Below are 24,942 nucleotides of genomic sequence, written 5' to 3'. Positions count from 1 at the left end.
GTTCGCCTTAAGGTTCTTACCAGTATGGATTTGTTGGATCTTAGATATCCCTCTGATTGTTAACCATTAGCGTTCTGTCGTGCATTAACTTACTAGAATTGTCCTTCGATCCCTTTGCAAGCAAATTATTTTCTGAGGATGTTCATTCGGTAGTCATATTACGACATCATCTAAGCTTGGAGAGTTCCATTCATCACCTACAATTAAGCTTGTTTCGAGTTCCAGGAATGAAATTGAAGCTGCGCATATTTTTGCTTTCATGAGTGAGTCACATGTATCATTGCCATGGTGCTCTGCTTCTGTGAATTAACTTTAAAGGTATTATTTAGAAATCTAGGTAACCATATTGGAACTCCAAAAACACCCAAAGTATCAACATAAAATTTGAACACTTCCTGCCTCAACTTCTCTTGACAGTCTCGGGTGATCTGGCTTTCCTTTTATCCATTCCTTCACCCCTACCTTCCAGAGATGTGGATTGGATATTTAGTCTTTCCATGTTTGCAAACTCCAGTTTAATGAGAAACGCTTGGTTTCTGAATTGATACTCTGATGACAAACATTTATATTTCAACTGACATTCTCCCATGTTCAACAGAAAGAGCAAACTTCGATTGGTGCTTGATCAACTCCTGGTTTAAAGTCATTGTTGCTCAACAATTGTATTTTGATAACATGTTCTAAAGCGAGAACTAAGCATGACAGTCAGCAGTTAAAGAGATCAGCAATGCCATCGAATTCAAAGGCTCAGTCTTGATCACGGAATGCCGCTGGCAAAATGGAGATCTATATAAAGATGTAAATGTTTAACAAGATAAAAAGATTTTCAGTAAGGGAATTGAGCACCAAAAGGCTGATGGATTTACCAATTGGATTATTTTCCAGATTAAAATATATATATATATATATATATATGTTTTAAAGAGCTTTGAGTTATCTGAAATGGTTAAAAGGAAGCTCAGTTAAAGGAATTTAGCTGCTTAGAATTTGAAGGAAGCCATGATCAAGTAATGACTCCCTCCAATCGTGAAAGCAGCTCAATTTGGGCACCATGCAAAAGGTGATTCGGCATTAAATAAGACCAATAATCACCCGTGTCTGACTGGGTGCCGCCATTCTAGCCAAAAAAAAGAAGAGAGACTGGTGAATAGAGATGTAACCGGATTATTGTGTCAAGAAATAACAATGAGTTTCAAGGTATCTTCATCCGGCCATAACTGAATTTTGGCTCTAAGCGGCAGTCAGGTCGCCATGGATCGGCGCCTGCTGCTGACTCTGTTATAGAGCCGATCCACACCTTAACGTAATCAAATTCATTCTTGCATATAAAAAGATTGTTATACTTTACATAAAATCACAGCTTTAACCAATCAAAACACGGCATAAAAGATCTTGTTACCATGGAACAAGCGGCACTCTATAAAAGAGAAACAGAGTCGTGATGTTGCTGCCGAAAAACTACGCAGGAGGTGGTTTTGGAGTTAAGCTTATATAGTGGTTCACAAAAACCCTAAACTAAAGCAGGTTATGAAAGTACCATCTTAGACAGGGTTTTCATCCAGATTAGCTTCTAAACGAAGGGTAAATTAAGGAACACAAAAGAAAGAAAGATTCAAAACTTATTCCACCAAAACGACGCGGATTTGTGCACCTTCTTTTCTCAGCTTCTTGAAAATCAAACCTACCCTCTTTGACTGCCACCGCGATAAGAAGACGACAAATTCTGGTTGGTACTCTGATTTTCCAGTCGTGTCAAAGTGACATCCACGCAATAATAATATGCTTTCCTTTTAATTTAATTTTTTACATAAATAGATGTTGAAAATAAATCTTTAAAAATATCTAGAAAAAAAATAATTTAATTTCATTCATCCTGATAAAAAAAGGCATCAATAATCATCAATGACCTACAGTCCCAAGCTAATTTACATGAGTTAAAATTAGATTCTTTTAATAATGTATTTTTCATATTAATATGATAAATAAATTAAATAATTTTTTTAAATGTTATATTTGGTATCTGATGCTGAGTATTTTTTTAAATATATTAAAATATTTTTTATTTTTTGAAATAGTGTATGAAAATCAATAAAAAATACTAATTTAATATTTAAAAAAAAAACATTCATCTAAAATAAAAATTTACATCACTCTGAAAAGTTAAAAACTTAAATGAGACCACACCGAAGAGAAAAAGAGGAGCGGTGATAGGAGAGATAGCAGTCAAACCCCAGCATCCTGGAAACCCACCTAAATACCAAAGCCATTTGCTTTCTTCTTTGACTTTTTCCCTTATTTTATTTTATAAAAACACCCAAAACTCCATTGGCACCCACAGCCTCCCTTCTCTTCTCCTTGTTTTCTTCGTCTTAGCTACTCTTTTCCTTATCGCTATTCTTCAAATCGAAGCCATGGACGCCACGTCGTTCTGTGGTGCGCTTCCCCAGACGAAGCTCTCTGTTTCCAATCGTAATTTCTCAAGGTAATTCGGGTTTTTTTTTTGCATTTTTTCTTGATAGATTTTATTTTTACTTGATTGATAATTCATGATGGTCTGGATCATGTCGGCTGATTTTATTCAATTGATCTGAATTATTATTGATATTGTTGGTTAATTTGCAGCTCGTGCCCGCGTGTTAGATCTGTGGTTTCAGTAGCTAGGCACTCGTCCGAGGAATTTCAGCAGCCGGATAAACTTTATTCTCGAGAATCGTTAGTGGTTTCGAGTTCTAGTTCGGCTAATAAGGAAATGACAGCTAGCGGGAGATCATACTTGTCTGGTCCGGTTTTGAAGAGAAATCCGGGTGGGCAAGCATTCTGCGCTGCTTCTGTACTTGGAGTAGGCGCATACTGTGAAGGTTTTGTTGATTCTCATTTGCATGTGACAGAAGAAAAGGTTGGCGTGCTTCTTTTGAATCTTGGAGGGCCCGAAACGCTTAATGATGTCCAGCCGTTTTTGTTCAATTTGTTTGCTGATCCAGTATGTCGCTTGTTCGTCGATTCTTTATTTAAGACAACATTCGTAGTTTAGGGTTTGGTGTTGATCTGACAGTAGTAATGTTATTATATTGCAGGATATTATAAGACTTCCCAGGCCGTTTCAATTTCTTCAGAAACCTTTGGCAAAATTAATTTCTGTGCTTCGTGCTCCTAAAAGTAAAGAAGGGTATGCTTCTATTGGAGGGGGCTCGCCTTTGCGTAAAATAACGGATGAGCAGGTAGAATGCATGCCCTTTTAAGAATTAAGATTCCTGGCTTCTTCTTTGGGTGATCTTTGCTTGTGGCTTTAGATTTTTTCCTTGAGAAAACCATGTTTCAGTTTTTACGTTCTGCTTTCTTTCCTTTTATCAGTTTTATGTGTACCACTGCTTCTTCCTGAAGCCAAATACATTTAGACTTTTGAGAAAATTGTTGCAGGCTGATGGAATCAAAATGGCTTTGAAAGCAAAGGGTTTGACTGCAAATGTCTACGTTGGAATGAGGTATTGGTACCCATTCACTGAGGAAGCAATTCATCAGGTGAGACTCCAACTTTTGTATTCAATTTATGTATCCTTTGAAGTTCGTTGTGAATCTCCTAATAACATTTACTTGATCAATCATACTTGTTTTATTTGGCAGATTAAGAAGGACAAGATAACGAAGCTTGTAGTGCTGCCACTTTATCCACAGTTCTCGATCTCCACAACTGGGTCAAGCCTCCGTGTTCTCCAGAATATATTTAGGTGTTATATCCGTGCCAATTTTCTTTCCTTCTTTTTGCAGAACATTGAAAATATTGCTCAACTTTAACCTCTCTGGATGTAAATGAACTTTCAGTGAAGATGCATATCTATCAAGGCTTCCAATCGCCATTATACAGTCCTGGTATCAACGAGAAGGTTATATCAAGTCTATGGCTGACTTGATTGGTGAAGAGCTGCAAAAATTTGCTAAACCTGAAGAGGTGAGTTCGATTATTGAATATTATGCATAATTTTGTGAGGCACAAACTTATCTTTTTTTTAGATTGTTGTCCCCTGGTTATTCTAATTTTATATGGGATCTTAGGTCATGATATTCTTCAGTGCCCATGGAGTGCCATTGACCTATGTGGAGGATGCTGGAGACCCATACAAAGATCAAATGGAAGAGTGCATCTACTTAATAATGCAAGAGTTGAAAGCTAGAGGATCTTACAATGATCATACTCTTGCTTACCAGGTTGGTTATAGTCTAATTTAATGAGGTTTACCATACAGTATTGTGCTTGCTACCCTGGCTGCTGTCTATTTTACTTAAGCATTCATTTTCTTATTTCCCATCATTAGGCTTTGCCTACTTTTATGTTTTGTTATTGCTGAGATCTTGCAATATGACCTATCATTCCTTTGATTTTTTTTCCCTGACCAGAGCCGAGTTGGACCTGTGCAATGGCTGAAGCCCTACACTGATGAAGTTCTTGTTGAGCTTGGTCAGAAAGGTGTCAAAAGTCTTCTAGCTGTACCAGTAAGGTATGCAACTTGCATTTTCCTTTTTCGTACAGTTAATTGGTGTTATTCAAGCTTCTTTCAGTAGGTTTGTGCATTCCATATATTGATCCAAGTAATATTTACTATGCCAGCTTTAGCAGTTTGTTTGGTCGGTGCCATAAACCATGAATATATTGATCCAGTAACTTCTTTCACGATGTTTTACTTGTTAATATACTGCACTCCAATCATTATGAAGGCTTCACACTGAAGATAGAGTCATTTTGTTTGTATTTGAAAAGAAAGATAATTGACTAATCCATGAATGTTTTAGAGTCCAATTATGCAAGTATGAGTTTCCATCAATCCTTTACAGATGCTACTTTGAAGAATTTGTGATACCAAAATGCATGATGGTATTATAGGTCTTAAAACATGCAGCATGCTGATCTTTTTGGATGTTTCATGCATCTATGGACATGAATTATTCCTGTGTGATATAAGAAATTATTTTAAAGTAGGGACCTCTGGACCTGCTGTATGGATGATATTTTGGATTTGACTACACAAGCTAATATTGATGCGCACATATTGTGTCGAGGCCAGAGGCCCTTGGTGTGTGTTTTAAGTTCTATTGTTTTTCGAGTCCTGTAAGACTGTTCTCAATGAAGTTGTCCTGGTTTCGACATAACAGTCTCCCTTTATTAGTGGTGTGGTCTCGTCATGCTCAATTTTAATCTAAATCAGAAATTTAACATTGATATCTCTTGTTAACTCCGATTTAAAATCTCAGCTTTGTCAGTGAGCACATAGAGACACTTGAAGAGATTGATATGGAATATAAGGAGTTGGCTCTGGAATCTGGCATTGAGAATTGGGGTCGTGTACCTGCTCTGGGTTGCACTTCATCCTTCATCACAGATTTGGCAGATGCAGTGATAGAAGCCCTACCTTCAGCTAAATCCATTTCAACCACAAGGAGCACCTCTGAAGAATCTGACCATGACTTTTTGAGCTATGCTATTAAAATGATTTTTGGTTCAGTCTTGGCATTTGTCTTGCTTTTGTCCCCAAAAGTGATGACGGCATTCAGGAACCGTCTCTTTTAAACGTGGAGAGTTCAGGGAAGTCTGATACAGGCTGCCTAATAAAAAATTTCTAATACAGGCTGCGTAATTGAAAATAATAGCTGCGGTATAAGCTTATACATAATTTCCTTGCTCGCTCCATCCTGTTTTTGATGCTATACAAGGCAGACATGAGGATTTTGAGATGTAATTTTGCAATTAGGGTTATATAATTGGCGATCAGTGGAAAACCTATTTAGTTTGATGAACATGTGTAAAAACTACGTACTACCATTTGCATTCTTTGTTACATCCCTGCGACTCCTGGGCTTCCTCTACGGAGGAGCAACATACTAAAATTGTGCTTGAAGTGCGAACATGCTTTTTGTTCAAAAAAAAAAATATATTTTTTAATTATTTTAATATATTTCTAAATAAAACATACTTTAAAAAATTATCATGAGGAAACGTTCACGCAGGCCAACAGCACAAAATGGCACAAAATCAATTCAATCGCTTCAATTGCTTTGGCCAGAAACGAATGCTGTCAAACAAGTTATACAGGATGGGTCGGCCACGGATAATTTAACTGATAAAAGAGTATCAGTCATCAATGAACATATATCAATCATTCAGGGTGCTGAAGTTTTGACCGGTAAATCACAGCTTTGTACAGTAGGTGGTCCACATCCTGAGCCACCACGTTAAATTTTCAGATTCAACATGGAAGTCACGCACAGGCTTAAGTCAGTGTCATCCCCCGTGCTCAAACAAATACTGGGATGTGCATCATAAGAATACATGATATTTGCATTAACACATTCAAATACTAGAAAATAACTCACCTTCAAGAAAAATGCTTTCCTTGTAGTTTTTTTTAGGCATGTTATTCTGAGCAAACGGAATAAAGCCTGAGGAACAGCCGCATGGCATAGGCGAAAATGCAAGGAAAAATGCGATGTACCGAAGATCATCACGGAAACGAGTTTTTCTGGCCTAGTTTTTCAATTTTTATGAAGGATAGCAAATTTAGTATATATGCAATGGTCAATTGCAAATAAGATGAACGGGAAAAACGGAAATCTCAAGCTTTATCAGTTCAACTCTGGAGGTGTGTCCTCTTGTTGCAGCACTTAGACATAGTAGCCAGTGAATGTAAACCCTCGACCAACAATCTCACCGGCACAGTACCATGCAAAACACTCCAGCCCAAACAGAGCAGCAATGCCAGCATCCTCAACCTTCAACTCCTGCCTGTGTTTCCAAAGGTGCTTAGCATAATCAAGCTCCTTCCAAAATGCTTCATAACGCACAGGAATGCTGTTTCACATACCCAAATGAATGGATTAATATGTGAAATAAAAGTCTAAACACAAAATGCATTAAATGTTAAAGTAATAGTGCCTCCCTCATTTTTGCACACAAGAATTTGTCTATACATTCACTAAAAAGATGCTACTTCAGTAAATGCATGCTCCGATATTCTTTATAAGGAAATACGTTTTTTTTCTTCTTGGTTCACAATGCAACACTGATTTGAATACTTAAGGAATATGTGCTGTTCAAATCCAAGGAATATGCGCTGTTCAAATCCACTACAGGTTCGGGTTATTTTTATCCTGTTTCAAGTATAGAGCTTGCAGGCACCTTTATGGAATCTATCCCCACCATCTCTACAGTATTTAGTATTTCTTGTTCCTAAAAATCAAATCATATGCCAAAATAACCGGTGAGATTTAACCTGTTCGGTATCCAAAACATTAATGATGTCACCTAAGCCTTCCAGATGAGGAAGAATCGAAGTTATACAAAACTATCTCAGTGATTGTGCACTCCCTTTTTGAAAACACATTGTCATGACTTAAAAAACATGAATATGAGAGGAGAAAGAAAACATGTATGCATTGATATTCTGGTTCCATCAACAAGATCACTAATATGAGTCATCAACAACAATAATGCATAATCCTGTTTTGAAAAACACTAATTGACAATATATACAGCACAAAATTACATAACCTTCCTAGAAGAAAACAAGGGACAGGTGCAATTTTCTAGCTGGAAATAGTATTTTTGAAAAGTGTGTTCAATTCTCCATTTATAGTCGATTTCCTTATGTAAACTTTGATTCAATCATCTCTTGAAAGATTAATTTCCAATGCATCATCGTTTACTAGTTCAACAGCAATTCTTGACTGGTGCACATAAATTTTCACATTTCAAGGATCAGCGGCGCATGGTATTATCAACAATTTTCCTTTCTAAAACTTCGATTCCATCAGCACTTGAAAGATTAATTTCCAATGCTTCATTGTTTACTAATTCAACAACAATTCTTGACCATGCATGTAAATTTTCACATTTCAAGGATCAGCAGCTCATAGTATTATCAATAATGCCTTTTTACCTTCAACAAGCTGCTAGCCAATTATTTAAAATGGACAACTCAATTTGAACATTTAAGTCCAAATAAGTGAGTTCTTAAAAGCATATTCTTTTCAAAGTAACCAATAAAGTTCTTAGCCACTTCACTCCCCTCAAAATGCATTCTTTTAGCAGCAGGAAAGCCCTCCTTGAATGAGAAATAACACTACATGATGCAGGAGCTAAAACAGAAGTAGTCTTCATATAATTAGGGTTTTTCTTTTAATAGTTTATTTACATATTTTTTATTTTGGCAGTTTGGATGGCTAAGATTTAGTTATTTTTAAGGGCTAGGATTTCTTTTATTTAGGATTTTGCTAGTATTTAAGGGCTGCTACTATTGTACTAAGAAACAACTTTGATAATTTTATAAGAGGTTTGTTCTGTTTTCTGGTTGTTCAACCCAGACAACCAGTCTTTGGCTATGTTGGCTAATTGTAGCTATCTTTTGCCCTTTTCATCCAACATCACTACACTTCTGCCTAGTACTTTTTCGGTGTCTACAATCATTAGTGGGCTAACTAGTATAATCCACCCAGTTCACATGGACACACACGAGTGTACACAAAAGACACGACATATGATCTATCTAACATGTTTACAAATCGATCTAGTTTAATACTGTTTCATAGGCTAAAAAATCTACATCGCATTGTTATGTTACTTGATTCCTTACATCGGTTTTATTTAGGACTAAAATGCAAATCAAACAAGCCAAAACAGATCCGGGCAAGCTGGTTAAGATCAGACAGATCATCTGATCCCAAATTTCACAATTAAGCTTAAATAGACACACAATACAAGATTCCTCATAATTCTGAATTTCATCCGCATCTGCAACACTTGGGTAACATAGCAATTGACGGCATTTACAAGGTAGGTCTTTAAAAAGAGAGACCACGTTACTCAAAATAAGAGAAACAAATACTAAAAGCTACAGATACCGTAATTTTAAAAAAAAAATTAATGATGGTTCGTATAAGTTAAATGAAATAGAGAAAGAAAGACGAACCTGGCGAGGCGAGTGTAAAGCAATTGCTTGGACAAAAGATTGCATTTCTCAACAGTGGGTGGATCCTGGATATATTGCTTGTTCTGTTCTAACAACTGCTTGTAATATGCACAACCATGCTTAGACACAAACTTTGAGGCCTGGCAAGCCTTCGATTGCAACTGAACTAGCTTTGAAGCCATTATGAATTACCTAACCCAGTCCAAAATAAAACGTAGAACACCATCAAATTCAGATCTTGCCTCGATAAAATCAAAAGAACAATTAATTTTGAATGATTACATTAAGCTTAGGGTTTCAAATCAGAAACCAGCCCGTAATTAGATTGGGAAACCAAATGAGTCAAAACCAAGTAGGAATATCTAGGAGCAAGATTTGATTTGATTTGATTTGAGAGAGGAATACAAAATCAAAATGAAATGAAAGTATTAAAGAAAACCATTGCAGATTATAGAGCGCTAAGTTTCATACCTCTCTCTCTATCTCTTCTGTTGGTGATGAGACAGAGAGCAAGCCGGAAACAGAGAGCAGTAGGGTTTTAAGTTCTGTGTTTGGGTCGGCACGTGTACATGTCAACGGATATTCACGGATACTATCTATATCCGAACCTGACGTGATCAGGTTTTGAATATTGGACAAATTTGACAATTAACACATAAAAATAAAATAAATAGTGAATTAATATATAAGAAATTTGTTTTCAACAAAATAGCATAATTTTATTTTGAAAAGTATATTGTGGTGCTTAGAATATATTGATTGACAATTTATTTATCAATTATATTTGATTTCATTAAACTAAAATTGTCATTCAAGAAAAATAACAGAATAATTAAATTGAAATGATTGTGGAAAAAACAAGATTGTAAATGATCACAGCAATCAAGATAAAGTTTAAAATAAATACTGCATAGTTTTATAGGACAATTTTTCTCTATTGGTTAAAAAGAAAAACAAGACTTGAAGATTATGTGCTGAGTATAATCAATTGATTAGCTTTTCTATTAAGAACAAATTTCTTATTTGACTAATGTTTTGATGGATGAATTCTATGATTCTCGATTATTATCTAAGCTGGTTTTGATATTATTAAGTCAAAATTATATAAAAAAATATAACTTTAAAAACTTATCATGGTCATTTAAGATAATTTCCTTTTATTTAATTAATACACCGATCACATTTCAAGGAATAATAAGCAAAAACTTTGTTCAGAAGACTTGTATTGGATTTTTTTTTATGACATATTAATATATAGTTTTAAATTATAATCATTGATTGTTTGAATAATGTTTTATGAAAATCATGAAATATGTTTATCATATTAAATCATATTTATTATCTACGTAATAGTCATTCATTATTTGAATAATATTTTAAACTCTTTTCAAATTTTATTTTAGCTAAGGATTTCTCAGTTAATATCACTTGAGAATATATAAGATATTTTCCCTAATTCATATAGGATGATAAATCATCTTTTAATCACTCAAGTAATTTCATATAATTCATGTTATACATAATATCTATCATCTCATTATCTTGATTAAGACAACATATATCAAGATCAAAGTATAATATTTTGTATATAAAATAACTTCATAGTTTCAAATTTAAAAATCATTTAAACAACCGTCACATGAACCTTTTCATAAACAACTACTTCCTCTCATAAATAAAAAAATATAATATGTATTATTTTTTATTACTCAGATGAATGTCTAGTATTTAAGAAAATATCAATCATGGATATTAAAAATAAGTTAAGCTTTTATTGATTATAAATATGTATTTATATAAATATAATACTATTATATATAATCAACTAATTAGTTAGGAGACATGTTGAACTAATAATAGCAACTTATCCAAAGAAAATAGAAGCCATTAAGAATTAGCCAATTCCTCGTACAGCTAAAGAATTAAAAGGCTTACTGGGTTCAATATCATATTACAAAAAGTTCATCAAGGCACTTGGTATTATCAGTAAACCATTATCCACCATTATCCGTTCTATTGATGAATCATAGCTTCAATTGGATAGGCCCAAGAAGATTTTAACAAGCTAAAAAAGTACTTTGTGTGCAAATTGATATTTATGTGAATGGATTGGGTGCAATCTTAAGATAAGAAGGGAGGCCATTAACCATATTTAGCAAGGCATTAAGTACAAGATATTTAGGATTATCAATTTATTAAAAAGAAGTACATAACCATATTGATGATAATTGGAGGATGATCAATTCTTGATTAGAATTAATCTTGGGAGTTTAAAACATATTTTATAAAAAAAGATTCATACTCCAATACATTAAAAAGAGTTAACTAAAATAATAGAATTCACGCATCAAATGTTATACGGGAAAGGTAAAGAGAGTTCTGTAGCAAATACATTATCTAGAAGGGTTGGTTGTGAAGAAGGTTCAACAATTAAAAGTGAAGAAAATAAGGTGGATAATGACAGTTTGGAAGCTCGTATAACCGATAAGCTTCAGGTACTCGTGACGATTGTTATAAATCGGTTGGCTCTGCCAACCATATAGCCAAGTTTTGACCAAAACTGCTTTTCCAGTAAATGGCACTAATCCTGAAACCAAGGTTATGTAATTTCCCAAGTATATGTTGGAGGACTCAGGGTCATCCCCTCCCCACTCTCCTTTAATCTTTATTTTTTTGAAGAAAACTGCTCAAAAGATATTGCACCACAAGCTAAGATGATCAAGTGACAGCTCTCGATCCATGGGAAAATGCAAGAAAAAGGAAAATCATAGCTGACATGAGTTTCCTATCTCAGTTTTTTTGCAGGATGGCAAATTTAATATGCATACTTGGCCAATTGACAACAAGATGGAGGAACAAGATTTATCAGTTTAACTCCAATGGCACATTCTTCTTACAGCACTTAGACATAGTAGCCAGTAAATGTAAACCCTCGACCAACAATCTCACCCGCACAAAACCATGCAAAGCACTCCAGCCCAAACAGAGCAGCAATGCCAGCATCCTCAACCTTCAATTCCTTCCTGTTTTTCCACAGCTGCTTGGCATAATCAAGCTCCTTCCAGAAGGCTTCATAACGCCCAGGAATGCTGTTTCACATACCCAAATGAATGGATTAATATGAAAAATATTGAAATTAATGTCCAAGAAATAGTCTGAGAATTGGCAAGAAGCTAAGCAAACACAGATGTTTTTGAAGAGGAACACGTAGTTTTTGCTTGTTAAAATACAGCAGCAATTTTGATTACTTTTTATAGAACATTTTCTGTTAAAAACTACCAAACATTTTTTTTTTCAGGGTCATATATATTGTTTGCAAACACTATTTATGGAATCAACTGTCAGTCACTATTTACTTGTCTAAAAACTCAAATTATATGTCACAATTCTCATGGTATTTTGTTCAGTGTTTAGAACATAAATGAAAGAAAAGGAAGAATGAAAGATACAGAATACTATTATCTTAGTGATTCCCGATCTCACTTTCTGCACTAGGAACATCAGTACAGATATTAAAAAACACATTAATATGAGAGGAGTAAAACGAATAAGCATTGTTTTACATTCCATGTTGCACTAAAACTCGGAATTCAGTCATGTATCAATTAAATCTAGAAATAATAAAAGCACAAACCAAACACAACAGTGCATGAGTACCAGCCAGACAACAGATATAACCTAATTGGCAATAGACGAGACACAATTACACAACCATTCTACGAGAAAAATTGAAAATGTGCGCAACCCCTTGCCGAAAGAGTTGAAGTTTTGAAAAATGTCCGCTTCTCCATTCAATGGTTGATTTCATGATATCAAACAGTTCTATTTTGATCTCACAAATCACCAACAGGTTCAACCTTCTATCAACTCTTTCAAGATTCATCTCCAATGCAACACCATTTGCTAGTTTAACAGCAGTTCTGGACTAAATTGCACGACTAATAAATCTCCACATTTCAAGAATTAACAGGAGATATAGATATCATTAACGCTTCTAACCTTGAACAATCTGCCACCAACTACTCGGCAATGGACCACTCAACTCCATCGTTTCAAATCTAAAAAATGTGAATTGTCAAAGACAAAGTCTTTACAGATGTACACTGTAAAGTTCTTAGTTAGTTAACTAGTCCCTTCAAAATGAATCCATACAGAATCAGGGAAGCTAATAATGAGGAACCAGGTCAAATTCCAGCTAGAAAGGATGAAATATCCCAATTACAGACTTACTAGACTGGTATAGAATGAAAAGGTAAACAAAAAAACAAGAACACTGGCAACAGACTTGACCCACTAAACAATGGAATTCTTTCTCGGTTGCAATTACAATTAGTTTGCCTTACGAGGTAGTTCAAGCATAAAAAAGGGCACACAAATGACCCGACGTGATATCCAAAATTTATAAAGACTAATATTCTATGTCAATCAACTACTTATATTATGACATTAATCCCTCCCGGGCAGCCTAAATTCAGGACCCGAATGCAACATAAACAACCCAAATAAAGTTTTAAGCAGCCAATTGAGCCGGGTTATTTGAACCAAAATCTAACCATTATACTGCCTAATACGAAATAAAAATAAAAATAGTCCATGTTATTGTTGTTGTTGCCATTGCGAAATCTATTAAACGCAGCCAAAGAATTAGCAGTCAACCAATATTCAATTCAATTAAAAAATTAAACAAAGAAAACCAACCTGGCGAGACGAGTGTAAAACAATTGCTTTGACAAAAGATTACATTTCTCAGCAGTGGGTGGGTCCTGGATGTATTGTTTGTTTTGCTCTAGCAACTGCCTGTAATAAGAAACACCATGCTTTGCCACCAACTGCGAGGCTTGAGCAGCCTTGGATTGCAACTGCACTAGCTTCGATGCCATTCCTTTTCTAAATGTCATACAATCAGATCTTTGTGTCAAATCAAAAGCAACATTTAATAGGACAATACATTAATTTCTTAAGATTAATTCCAATACCTCAAATTTTCTACTGTTCGTGACGGGTGGAAGAGAGAGAGCGAGCGAGATAGAGAAAGAGAGGGTAGGGTTTTGTATTGGCCAGGGCCCTGGACTATTGTTTTGTTGATCTGCTGGAAATACTGTGCAGTGAAGGTGATACAGTGTCTTGCATTGACCACTATACTATTGCCATATGTTATTTCCCTTACTTTTCTTTTTTATATAATTTTCATTTTGGGCCCTTGACAGATTTTCTATGCTGCATGGCAGCTTGCATCGAATCAAAGCCCAGCGAACTATTATTGTAAGCACTGAAGGACTTTTTCGGCCTCGACTTGCTTCCACGTGTATCGCTTGCTCGATGCTCCAACAAATTCATCCATCAAAGCCTCAAAAACTTAATTACTCGAAAAAGATCCGGTGACCTATCGAAGCTGTTCTCCACGCCCACGGTATCAGATTATTATGTTGCCTCTTTCGGCAAAACTTCCGTGTCCGCTTCTTGTTCCATAATTAAAAATCTAAAAAAAAAAAAACTAAAAACCTACAAGAGGTTGGAGAAATACTGTGGAATACAATTTTATATTCACCACAGCAGTTCTTCTTGAGAAGCTAAAAAGAAAAGGTAGAGATTATAAGATTGCATGCAAACACTTTGTCTAGAAAATAACACAATCTATTATTCATCAGAATAATTCCCGGCTGCTTCTCGGCTAGCTTACTTTCATTCCCTTCAGTTCAACTTCTGCTGATGAACTTGGGCGACTCTTGGGCTTTGCTTGATTGCTGTCATGGAATGATTGCCCATGAAATGCGCTCCCAATTTGTGCAGGATGTCATTTTGTGTTGAAGGAGGTGTTGATTGAACATGTTGTCCGTGTGTCCATGGTTTTTTGGGTTAGCCATTCCATCTTCTCTGTAGATGGGTTGTCTAGGATTAGCCTGCATGTGCCGAGGTTAGGTGGTGCCTTATTTTCAGTTTTGATTGGTTTGCTTCTGTTTATTTTTGTTGAGTACAATGTTGCAACTCCAAGTCATTTTGTTTGGGAATGAGTTGCCATGTTTTCTATAGCCATCATGGCTATTGCCTCATTTCTTGCTTTCCCATCATGTCAAGTTGTCTATTTTTTTTTTTTTATCGTTTAAGAGAAGACTAGGTTTTAATTTGTTGCTTTCTCTCCCAGAAAAGTCTAGTTTTCTCTTGGTTTGTTCCCTACATTGGCTTTTATTTTAGGGTTTCATTGCCTGTGAGTTTTTATTCTTGCCCTACTATCGTTTCCTTCGAGGACTCATTTTGGTGAGTTCAGCTCTGCCTCTGTTTATTTTTATTTATTTTTTGCTCAAACTGTATTGATTATTAGTTTTGTTTGGCTGCGATTCAATCATCTTGGAGTAGTTGCAGTTGCTACTTGAGTTAACCTGCGTGATATATCTTTTGACAATGACTAAGTAGGTGGTTGCCTTCATTTTTCTGCACAGCTGCCATGGGGGCTTGCATTCTCTTAATACAATGGCTGCTGTGTTATCTATTAATGCATATGAGTGATGTCCATCCATGTAAGCTTTATTTCTGAAGAAAAATAGTAGTTCTGAGGGTATAGCTGATAATCCGTGACATTAAATCAGTTTATATATTGGAATTTCAAACATAGTCTAATTATATCAGGAGGGACACGTAGAATCTGGGCGATGAGAAGCAAACAGAGTAAATATGCAGATCTCTTGTCATCGAGTTAGCGCTTCTAAAACAATTGCGTGCAAGCCTGTGGTGGCGAAGGTGGCACAATTCTCATATAGAGGGCCTAATTCAATTGCTCCTTCAATTCTGAAGGTAACAATACTTCAATCAAAGATTGACATTTCAACTTAACTGAGCTTAAAGACAATTACTAATAATTTTGGAAGTTTCATAAAAATCCAGTACTTTAAAGCCTGACATTTGTAATAATCAAGATAATTCATAACCTTTTTGTTCAAATTAATGGGAATTCGACTCCTGAAAACAAATTAAAATGAATGCACCTTGCCTTATTCATCCTCTCTTTTTTCTCGCAGTTCTTCGTGGAGAACACTTGTTGTTCCCGCAGTTCCAGCATCATATTCTTTTTCTACCCATGTGCAACTGTTCCACTTCTATTCCTCATGGGTTGTTTCGTTACATCAGTTTGAAACACTTATTCACTAGCATTGCAACCATAATTTGCATTTAAAATGTTTAAGGCTCAGCCTTTTTGAATTGAAATCGTAATGATAGCATTCTCCATATGGTTGCATATTTTAACCTAGTTTTTCGGTTCATTATTTTCTTTGCCTATTCATCTTCTTGAATTAATTTGGTACTCTTTGACTTACATTTCTTATATTATTCATGTTACAACCCGCAGCATCGCACGGGAATTCACCTAGTGTGTTCAGTAACTCTCCATACCCACAACTTTAAAGAGACTCTCCTCGCTGGCAAATTAGGACAAACTTATTCTCCTACTCGCCAGACTTATCGTCCTTCCCATGGTTATTCTTCAAACACACATTGCTCTTAGTTAGTTTTCAATAATAATAGAAGTATAGACATGTATGGCTGCAAAGATAAAAATAATAGCTTAAAAAACAAGAGTAAATCTATATCCTTATAAAAACAGAACATAAAGACATGTCTCAACTGTCCTGTTCCAAAATAACAATCAAATACGACCTTTATCATCACAGAAATTGTCGAAAAAGAGCGTGGAAGATAATGGTCACGTTAGAGGAATCAGATCACTCACGACAAACTACACTCCAGAGCAATCGCTTGGCACGCTTTTTTTTTTATATTAAGTACGAATCCCAACTTTCTCGAGCTTTTGACGTCATGACTACGTAGAACGAAACACCAAGCAACAAAAATGATAACCTGGAATCTCATTGCATAACATGGAAAAACTAATGGGAATAGGTCCTATGAGGTTTCAGTCAGCTTTGCTCGCATGACCCGAGTCAGCAATCCATGAAACATTCGAAGTAAACAGCCAGAAAATAACAGTAGACGGCATTTGCAACACAGCAATATAACATCCGAAGAAACAAATTTAAAAAGTACAATAAAAAAAAAAAAAACACAGAATAAGAGCATCTTAAAGCACTACAAAACCTGTCTACACCCAAAGTACTTGTACATAAACATCATTCACCAGAAAGAAAATGAATCGTCCAACAGAAATCAACTTTGTGGTGATGCTTTAGCCACTCCACTCTGTTGAGAAGCAGTCTGTGATGCTGGTGCTAATTCATATGTCCCACGAGCATTGCTAGCTGCATTGCCATCAGCCGAATAAGCAGCAGGCTGTGGATAACCACTACCATAAGAAGCATTGTATGGTTGAGAACCCTGTCCATAACCTGGTTGGCCAACTGGTGGCGCACCATAAGTAGGAGCATACCCTGGCTGAGCACCTGTGGCACCATAACTGGATGGTGCAGCACGCTGGGAACCTGAATCTGGTTGCTGCACATAGCCAGATGGTGGTGGCTGGGAGGGTGGATATCCTGGCTGTCCAGCAGGCTGGCCATAGCCTCCAGGGGTGCTGGGTGACTGTTGGCTCTGCCCATAAACAGGTGGATTGGCTGGGGGTTTCTGTGATTGAGGTGCTCCATAGCTTGCATACTGTGCAGGTGGTTGACCCCCATAGCCAGCTTGGGAAGATGGGGGCAATCCATAACCAGGATGAGCAGCTCCCTGAGATGGATAACTTGCTGGGTTTGGGCTAGGCTGCTGGCCAGTAGAATAACCTTGCTGTCCCGTTGCAGATGGTTGAGATGAACCTTGAGCTGAATCTGCTTGAGCTCCGTATGAAGGAGCATGTCCTTCTGGAGCTACATTGGTATAGTTAGGAGCAGAAGTATAACCTTGCTGTTGATCATATGGTGGCGGCTGACCATACCCAGGCTGTTGATACCCACCATAGCCATCTTGACTATAACCCTGCCCTTGTTGGTTATAACCAGAAGCTGGTGCCTGACTGTAATTATAACCAGTGCTGTCCGCCGGAGCTGCAGAAGCACCAGGTGTCTGTTGCTGAGATGAAGGTGGCTGACTATAGTAATCATAAACTTGATTTTGATGATTTGCTGAGACAGCTGACTGGTCCCAGTTAGAGGGGTATCCACCAGATGGCTGTTGTGGAGGATAGCCTTGATAAGCCGGCTGAGACATGTTATACTGTGCTGATGCGCCAGGGTATGCTCCAGTCTGCATGTAGCCATAGCCAGCTTGCTGCATTGGTGGAGCAGAAGATGGACCCCAGTTTGTAGGTGGCCGAGCTTGATATCCTTGCTGGGGATAACCTCCACCCATGTTTGGATTCCTCATACGATTCTGCAGAAAATAGACGTTTCATATAACCCTAGGGAACTTGAAAAACAAAACACATTTCAAACCACATATTTCAAGATACAGGATGGGTACAAATATAAACATCTTTTATATGAACATGAAAACAACTAAAATGAGAAAATTTGTTGTGCATGTACAGATAAAACATGAAACAAGTAAAATGAGAAAAATATAAAAATATGCATAAACATAACTAAACAAATAGGGCCAATTCAGGGATGAATGGATCTCATATTTTACCAGGAAGAGGTATGAATGCCTACATACCGTACTTGGATGGAGGAATTACTGAGTTACTCCAGCAGAAGCTCAACCTCACCCTACTTGAAGTGAATGGGTACAACAAAATCCACAAATACCATACAAGCTATACCACAAAAAGGAAGAGAGATGCATACTTATTGATATGCATCCTGAAAGACCCTATCTATGGAAACTGGACAGAGTCTCATTAATGATGCATCAATTGATTTAAATGAAACTTACAAGATTTCAGTAATATAACAGTACCATCTTTCAGGGAACCATTGAATAGAAAATGCAAGGATATCATGGTGATTCTATAGTTCAGTAACTGCATATGGCTATCAACCTAAAGGAAAATGCTTATTAGAAAGCTGTCTAATTAGCTTCACCACAAGGCCCTTGACAACAAGACAAACATATTGCAAGCTGAATGCATGTGAATCACTCCAGAAGAATACAAGAAAGGAAAGCAGGATAGACGGATGGAGACAACACTTCTGCATGAAATAGCAAAGAGCAATAGAATGAATAAATGTGATATCAACCTTTATAATTCTTCAACAACCTAATACCCTTGAATAAGGGGGGCACCAACAGAGATTGGAATCCACATTGGAAAAGCAAGAATAAAAAAATATAATGGTATGCAACTTGATAGAGAACTTGATTGTTAATTGTTAGGGACTTTTACCAATAACATTATTGAAAACAGAAACAAATTCATAAGAACTGCCAACGAAACCCACTAAAACAGTTTTAAACTCAGATGAAAAGATCGACAAATTAAACATTTAATATCTTCGAGCTTCATTTTTTAAAAAGAGAAGTCCAAACTACCAAAGGTGACATAACAGTTATTTCCATAATAACCTTGACGTCAAAAACTCAACCGGATATCAGAGGAAAATCTTTAACAAATGAAATTACCCCAAAGGCTCATGATCCAACACCAAGTTATCCAAGCTAAAGGAACATCTCCATCACAAGTAAACTTTCAGCTCCTCTCCATAAATATCATTTACTAAATATTAGAAAACAGGATTCAGAACCATACCAGGGCAATGCCGAGGGAAACACCAACACAAGGGAATTTATGTTGGTGTCACCAAAATTCCAACAACACTAACCCTACAATAGTTCCCAATAATAATATCAGTCATATGACACAATCAATAAGCACATATGGCGGCAGAACAAGCTATATCCAAGAACCATTCACTCGGGAACACAACCATGAATGACCAAATATTTTTCTCAAATAATCATTGGCTAAAGAAGCTTTTACAGTGCTTACCAACCTAAGCAGGAGAGGTATGAGAACTTGTATCACTGAAGATTCAATAGATCAACAAAGTCCTACCAACTTCATGACAGTTGTAATCACTCTCAATAACAACTTGGCACTTTTAACCATATCCTTAAACCATATATCCACCATCCACCTCAAGAGATTTAGTAAGGAGACACTAACTGCAATTATACAAGAAACTGATGCAGTTGCAACCAGAAAACAGCGTTTATAGTTTTTCTATCAAGTTGATCTATGAGAAATCCAGATGTATAGAGGGGTACAATTTAAATTCCATCCAATTCCTAAGCGAACTATAAACCAGCAAAATATTAATAAACAAGCGAATAGCATCCACCACAATAATTAGCATTGCACAGTCAACACTCTTCTCCGCGAGCTCAGATTGCCAAAGGCAAAAGAAAAAAAACATCAGCTAAGCATATACATGCCATGAGGTGCAAGCAAAAGCAGCCTGCAAATCTGAATCTTGATAATTCAATAAGTGAATAATAACAATTTATATGATTATGTCCAATAACCAGGGCTCATAGGTATTCAGCATAACAATAGGATAAGAGAAACAAACATATCTATGAAATTTGATTTGACTTTGAAGAAAAGTTAAACCAGCTTCGTCCTATGAAATTTGTAAAGGAAAAGGAAAGACAAAATTCATTATAAAAGCGGTCAGAGTTCCTTGGACAACACAAGGATAAATATTTGATTTATGGTCCAAGCTCATAATGAAATATTAATTGAAGAGCTCAGAAAACAGCCTAGCTAAATACAACAAGACTAAAGCAGATTCTCCAATGAAATGCATAAGAAATAAATAGAAAAACAATTAGAAAGTGTATAGCAAAGCAAAAACTATTTGACTTGTGAAGAAACAAAAGAGAATTGCAAAACCCAGACTGTATTATGAACTTGAAGATATCCAAAAGATGTTTAGAAATATTTCTAGAACAATGTATAATATAATTAAAAAAAGCCAAAAAATGATCTATACGAGATATTTTACCAGAAAAACAGTAAGAATCCCCTTGTAACCTGCACTGGAACATACAATATACACAGACCAATCTGAAAAATATACCCAACCCTAAAGTAGCACAATAAAAGAGAGCAACATTGACTTCCACAATTTCTCACCACATGAACAGCATGAACAGAAATGTACATAAAAAAAATTTATATCATGATTAAGAAACTATATTGTCAGAAAGAATGGCACAGCTATCAGAATTATATATATATATATACACACATCACATGTTCACAACCAAATCACTAACCCTACAAAATAATCAAAGAGAAGCAGCTATCAAAAAAAAAAGTTATAGGCATGCATATGGAACTGTTTCCTGAAAGGTTAATGTTCCAAAACAACAAAACTTGGGAGTTCCTCGGGGCCAACTCTGCAAACTAGCATCAACAGCCAAACATACCTCACTGGTGACTTCATTAACCAACTGTTTTGCAGTCTCAACCTGCTCACTGGTGCCCTCTATGTGAACTGTTCTTTCGGCAGATGTATCACCTGGGGGCAGATGCAAAGGTATAACCTGCAGAAGTTCAGAAATAACGAGCTGAGTAAATGACAACTGAGAACTTTACTCAAGAAGAATAATAGACAGCATGAAAAATAACCAATTTACCATTCACTAAAGTAGAGCATACTTCAAGAGAGATACCTCTCACGAAGAACAATGATGAAATCAAAAGATGTGAAGATGGTTTCTATAAAAGAAAAAAGGGTGAAGATGTGATTCAGAAAACAAACCTGAATACGGGCTCCAGACCTAGCTTGCATATTCTTAATTGTTTCACCACCTTTGCCAATAACCAGACCAACCTGAATTCATTGTGAATCACAAACTATCCTGAACCAAACCACCCAGAATAGAAACAAAAATGTTCATTGCTAAACGTTCACAGACCTTGTTGTTGGGAATCTTCATTGCAAAATGTTCAGAACCACCGTGACCTGAAAACCTTTGGGAAACTGTACCAGAACCCCCTGCCTCAGCCTGGACAGCAAAACATTCACCACTATAAGTACCCTAAAAAATTTAAAATCAAATTAAAAAAAATATAGTTGTATGATGAAAAAACTCACTGGAAAAATAACATATAAAGCATGAGTCAGCCACTAATGTGCACCTTGATAAATCATCAATGAAAAAAAAACCTAAAATACACGCATCTAAAAATGCATGGTATCAATTGATTATCACTAAAACCTAAAATCACTTAACTATCCCATGTGTCCGAAAAGCATGAATGATTATACCAGCCACAGCAGCACATACAAGTTCGAATACAAAGTCAGGTGCCTACCTCTGCCAGGACATCATTAATCAACTGCTCTGCCTTGGCAATTTGTTCAGGAGTGCCCATAAGCTCAACCATCCTGGTTGGGGAGTTGGGATCTGCATCCATATCTCGAGTGACCTGAATTTTTGCTCCAGACTGAAGCTGAAGGTATTTGATAGTCTCTCCACCTTTACCAATGATAACACCAACCCTGCCTTGAGGAATATCAATTTTTTTACTTGAACCAGAACCACCCAGGTATGAGCCATATGAAACTGGAATTGATGAAGGGGCTGAGTTTGACATGGTAGACTTCATATCTGTTGTCAAACAAAGAAGTTAGTTTAAGTTCCAAATCAAACCTAAATTTCATCTTGAGTTGCTTACTATACAGCTAAAAAAAGAATGAACCTGAGAAAAAGGAATGAAAATCAAGTTGGCGACCACAAATAAGAGATCTCTACTACAAACAGTAAATATCAACAAAAAACACAATATTTCCATGAGCGTCAGAAACCGGAAAAAAAGAGAGAGACCCTGGCTAAAATATACTTACATAAGCAACCATTATATATACCTACAGCATCTTAGCTAAATAGAAACACCCATTAGCTATGTTTTTTAGATTTTACATAATCAAAGAGAATCAACGCCACACAACGGATGAAATCCAAAGGCATAGAGTATAAAAAACACCAAAACTCCAGAACAACAAAACCCTAACAACGATACTTGCATAAACAGCCAACAGAAACAGTATTATAAAAATAAATCAAATCAAAGTCCTAAAAACATTGAAAACAGAGGTTCATATAAGAAATACAATAAAAACAATTAAAAACTCAGGAGCGTAAAATTCAAATAATTAAGTAAGATGAAAGCGCACAGATCCACAAATACATATACATACAAATACATAAAGAGCAGCTCGAAAGAGAATATTCAAAAAAGATAAATCAAGAGAGATGGAACCTAGAGGAGCAGAGCTGAATCCCTTGTTATTCTCACTGGAATCAAACCCACTCGCACCGTTTTCAGCCCTGGGTCGCTTAATATCAGCACCAGCACCACTCATTATACGGGCGGCGATCTCCTGAGCTTTCTGTTTAGCCATCTGGATCTCGTCAGCAGGCGGCGCCACGCTGTTGTAAGATGGAGGTGGAGCGGGGTCAGAAATCGGAGATGAGAATCCAGTTTGCCTACGTGTCGACGGAGGCGGTGCTGATTGGTCATCATATTTGCGTTTGTTGGATGATGGTGGTGTGGTGTCAGTGGCCGTCGAGTATTGAGATTCGTCTGCCATTATTGAAAGAAACCCTAGGGGATTGAGAGATGAGAGATTGATCGGGTGATGTAGGAGGGAGGAATCGAGTTTTTATACGGGAGGTGGTGGTGCACGTGATCTTTTGGATATTATTATAGTGTGTGGACAGATTGTCTTTTGGTTGGGTGTGCTCTAAGTCTTGTGGATGGTCCTCTCGGCTAGCGGATCCTTGATTAGAATTTTGGGCGAGCTTTTAATTCTGTATTTTTGCTTCTTCTTTTTTCAGGATTATCAGACTCGAGGAGGCCGAATAAGGCGGCCTTATGAGATTTGACGCCGCTTGTAATACTGTTTGCGAATTTGGTTTATTTTAAAAAATTATTTTTGATATAATTATGTTAAAATGATATAAAATACTAAAAATATATTAATTTGAAATAAAATAAAATAATAATTTATTTAAAAAGCGCATTTCAAAGAAAAAATAAATAAACGGGCCTAATAAAAAAGGCTTAATAACCTAACAGCGTCGAAGCCAGTCCACTGAAGCAATACTTTGTGCAATTAGCAAAAGAAAAAGGGTGGACTTTATTTTTGCCCCAATATTTCACTTCTATCTCTTCAGTTTTGATGTTCTAGTGTTACCGCTTCTAGTTTTAAGAAAGCTTCAATTTTGCCCCTAGTCATTAAATAGCCTACCTTTTGAATTGGATTTCTGAGCTCTTTTTTTCTTTTTTGATTCTTAAGTGTTCATATGATATATTATAATAGTTTTGGGATCTGAGAGGAAATATGAAAGAGATTAAGAAAAAATAAAATAAAATATAAAAAACCAGCTTATATTTAATTTATTTAGTTATAAAGAATAAATAAAGATTTTAAAAGAATTATACAAGTAACGCTGGAAAATTCTAACACGTGGATGTAGAAGTGAAAAGACAAAAATATAGGCAAGCCTAGAAATGCCATGGAAAAACAGGAATTTTAAAGCTTTTTTTAGATTAAAAAGGACGGTGAACCTATAGTATAAGCTTTCATTCTGCACCGTCACCATCGAACAAATTAGCATATGCTATCATTAGTGGAATCTGATACAATTTAGTATATGCATTTTCCATGATCGCATATGGCACAAGAATAATTTGTGGGCGTGGACTTGTGGAGGTGTTTGGTATTGAAATTAAATCTTATTTTTATCAAAATTTATTTTATTTATATTATTTTAAATTATTTTTAGTATTTTTTAATTGTTTTAAAGTGTTGGTATTAAAAATATTTTTTAAAAAAATACATTTAAAAAAAATAAATTTAAAAAAAAACACATAATTCTCAAATATTCACTGGCACCTTTTTTAAAAGACCAAACCGAACGTACCAGCAGACTCATGATAGTGCCTGGGTGGGGGGATTTGCCTCCTCCATCACCAGGTCTTGGCACGAGACACAAGGCAAGTTCATCAAGATCGCTAGCTGAGGCATCTGAGGGCCATACAACATGTTAGGATAAGATTTAATTTGATACTGTAATATTTGTTATTTTT

The 24,942-nt window shown here is 36.0% G+C and overlaps 4 protein-coding genes and 1 long non-coding RNA gene across 7 annotated transcripts; 2 read left to right on the top strand and 3 right to left on the bottom strand.

Annotated features, from left to right (window-relative positions):
- Positions 1–2,219: 2,219 nt before the first annotated feature.
- On the top strand, positions 2,220–5,831 carry LOC105122225 (ferrochelatase-2, chloroplastic-like). Its single transcript, XM_011021216.1, has 9 exons — positions 2,220–2,482; positions 2,623–2,980; positions 3,075–3,218; positions 3,418–3,519; positions 3,622–3,725; positions 3,820–3,946; positions 4,051–4,203; positions 4,393–4,493; positions 5,245–5,831. Exons 1-9 carry the CDS (start codon positions 2,412–2,414, stop codon positions 5,558–5,560), a joined length of 1,476 nt encoding a protein of 491 aa, XP_011019518.1. The 5' UTR covers positions 2,220–2,411; the 3' UTR covers positions 5,561–5,831.
- A 475-nt stretch (positions 5,832–6,306) lies between these two features.
- LOC105122223 (uncharacterized) lies at positions 6,307–9,534 on the bottom strand. 2 transcript variants are annotated; one of them, XM_011021214.1, is made up of 3 exons: positions 9,426–9,534; positions 8,955–9,146; positions 6,307–6,838 (listed from the first exon to the last, which is right to left on the bottom strand). In XM_011021214.1, exons 2-3 carry the CDS (start codon positions 9,134–9,136, stop codon positions 6,652–6,654), a joined length of 369 nt encoding a protein of 122 aa, XP_011019516.1. In that variant the 5' UTR covers positions 9,137–9,146; positions 9,426–9,534; the 3' UTR covers positions 6,307–6,651. The 2 variants fall into 2 exon arrangements, with proteins under 2 accessions (XP_011019516.1, XP_011019517.1); XM_011021215.1 differs by lacking the exon at positions 9,426–9,534 and adding an exon at positions 9,237–9,256.
- A 2,104-nt stretch (positions 9,535–11,638) lies between these two features.
- Positions 11,639–14,123, bottom strand: LOC105122222 (uncharacterized). The gene is made up of 3 exons (XM_011021213.1): positions 13,931–14,123; positions 13,653–13,841; positions 11,639–12,043 (listed from the first exon to the last, which is right to left on the bottom strand). The coding sequence occupies exons 2-3, from the start codon at positions 13,832–13,834 to the stop codon at positions 11,857–11,859; spliced, it is 369 nt and encodes a 122-aa protein (XP_011019515.1). The 5' UTR covers positions 13,835–13,841; positions 13,931–14,123; the 3' UTR covers positions 11,639–11,856.
- A 180-nt stretch (positions 14,124–14,303) lies between these two features.
- Positions 14,304–16,997, top strand: LOC105122220 (uncharacterized). The gene is made up of 2 exons (XR_841659.1): positions 14,304–14,809; positions 15,968–16,997. It is a non-coding gene; the product is annotated as an uncharacterized LOC105122220 (long non-coding RNA).
- On the bottom strand, positions 16,914–23,507 carry LOC105122221 (far upstream element-binding protein 2-like). 2 transcript variants are annotated; one of them, XM_011021211.1, is made up of 6 exons: positions 23,110–23,507; positions 22,162–22,457; positions 21,762–21,884; positions 21,605–21,676; positions 21,270–21,386; positions 16,914–18,266 (listed from the first exon to the last, which is right to left on the bottom strand). In XM_011021211.1, exons 1-6 carry the CDS (start codon positions 23,438–23,440, stop codon positions 17,112–17,114), a joined length of 2,094 nt encoding a protein of 697 aa, XP_011019513.1. In that variant the 5' UTR covers positions 23,441–23,507; the 3' UTR covers positions 16,914–17,111. The 2 variants fall into 2 exon arrangements, with proteins under 2 accessions (XP_011019513.1, XP_011019514.1); XM_011021212.1 differs by having other exon boundaries at positions 21,762–21,851.
- Positions 23,508–24,942: the final 1,435 nt, after the last annotated feature.

The sequence above is a fragment of the Populus euphratica genome, unplaced genomic scaffold (assembly GCF_000495115.2).
Source record: "Populus euphratica unplaced genomic scaffold, PopEup_1.0 scaffold19.1, whole genome shotgun sequence".
Taxonomy (NCBI): Eukaryota; Viridiplantae; Streptophyta; class Magnoliopsida; order Malpighiales; family Salicaceae; genus Populus; species Populus euphratica.
The sequence above is the reverse complement of the archived record's forward strand: the minus strand, read 5'-3'. Positions and strand labels throughout refer to the sequence as shown.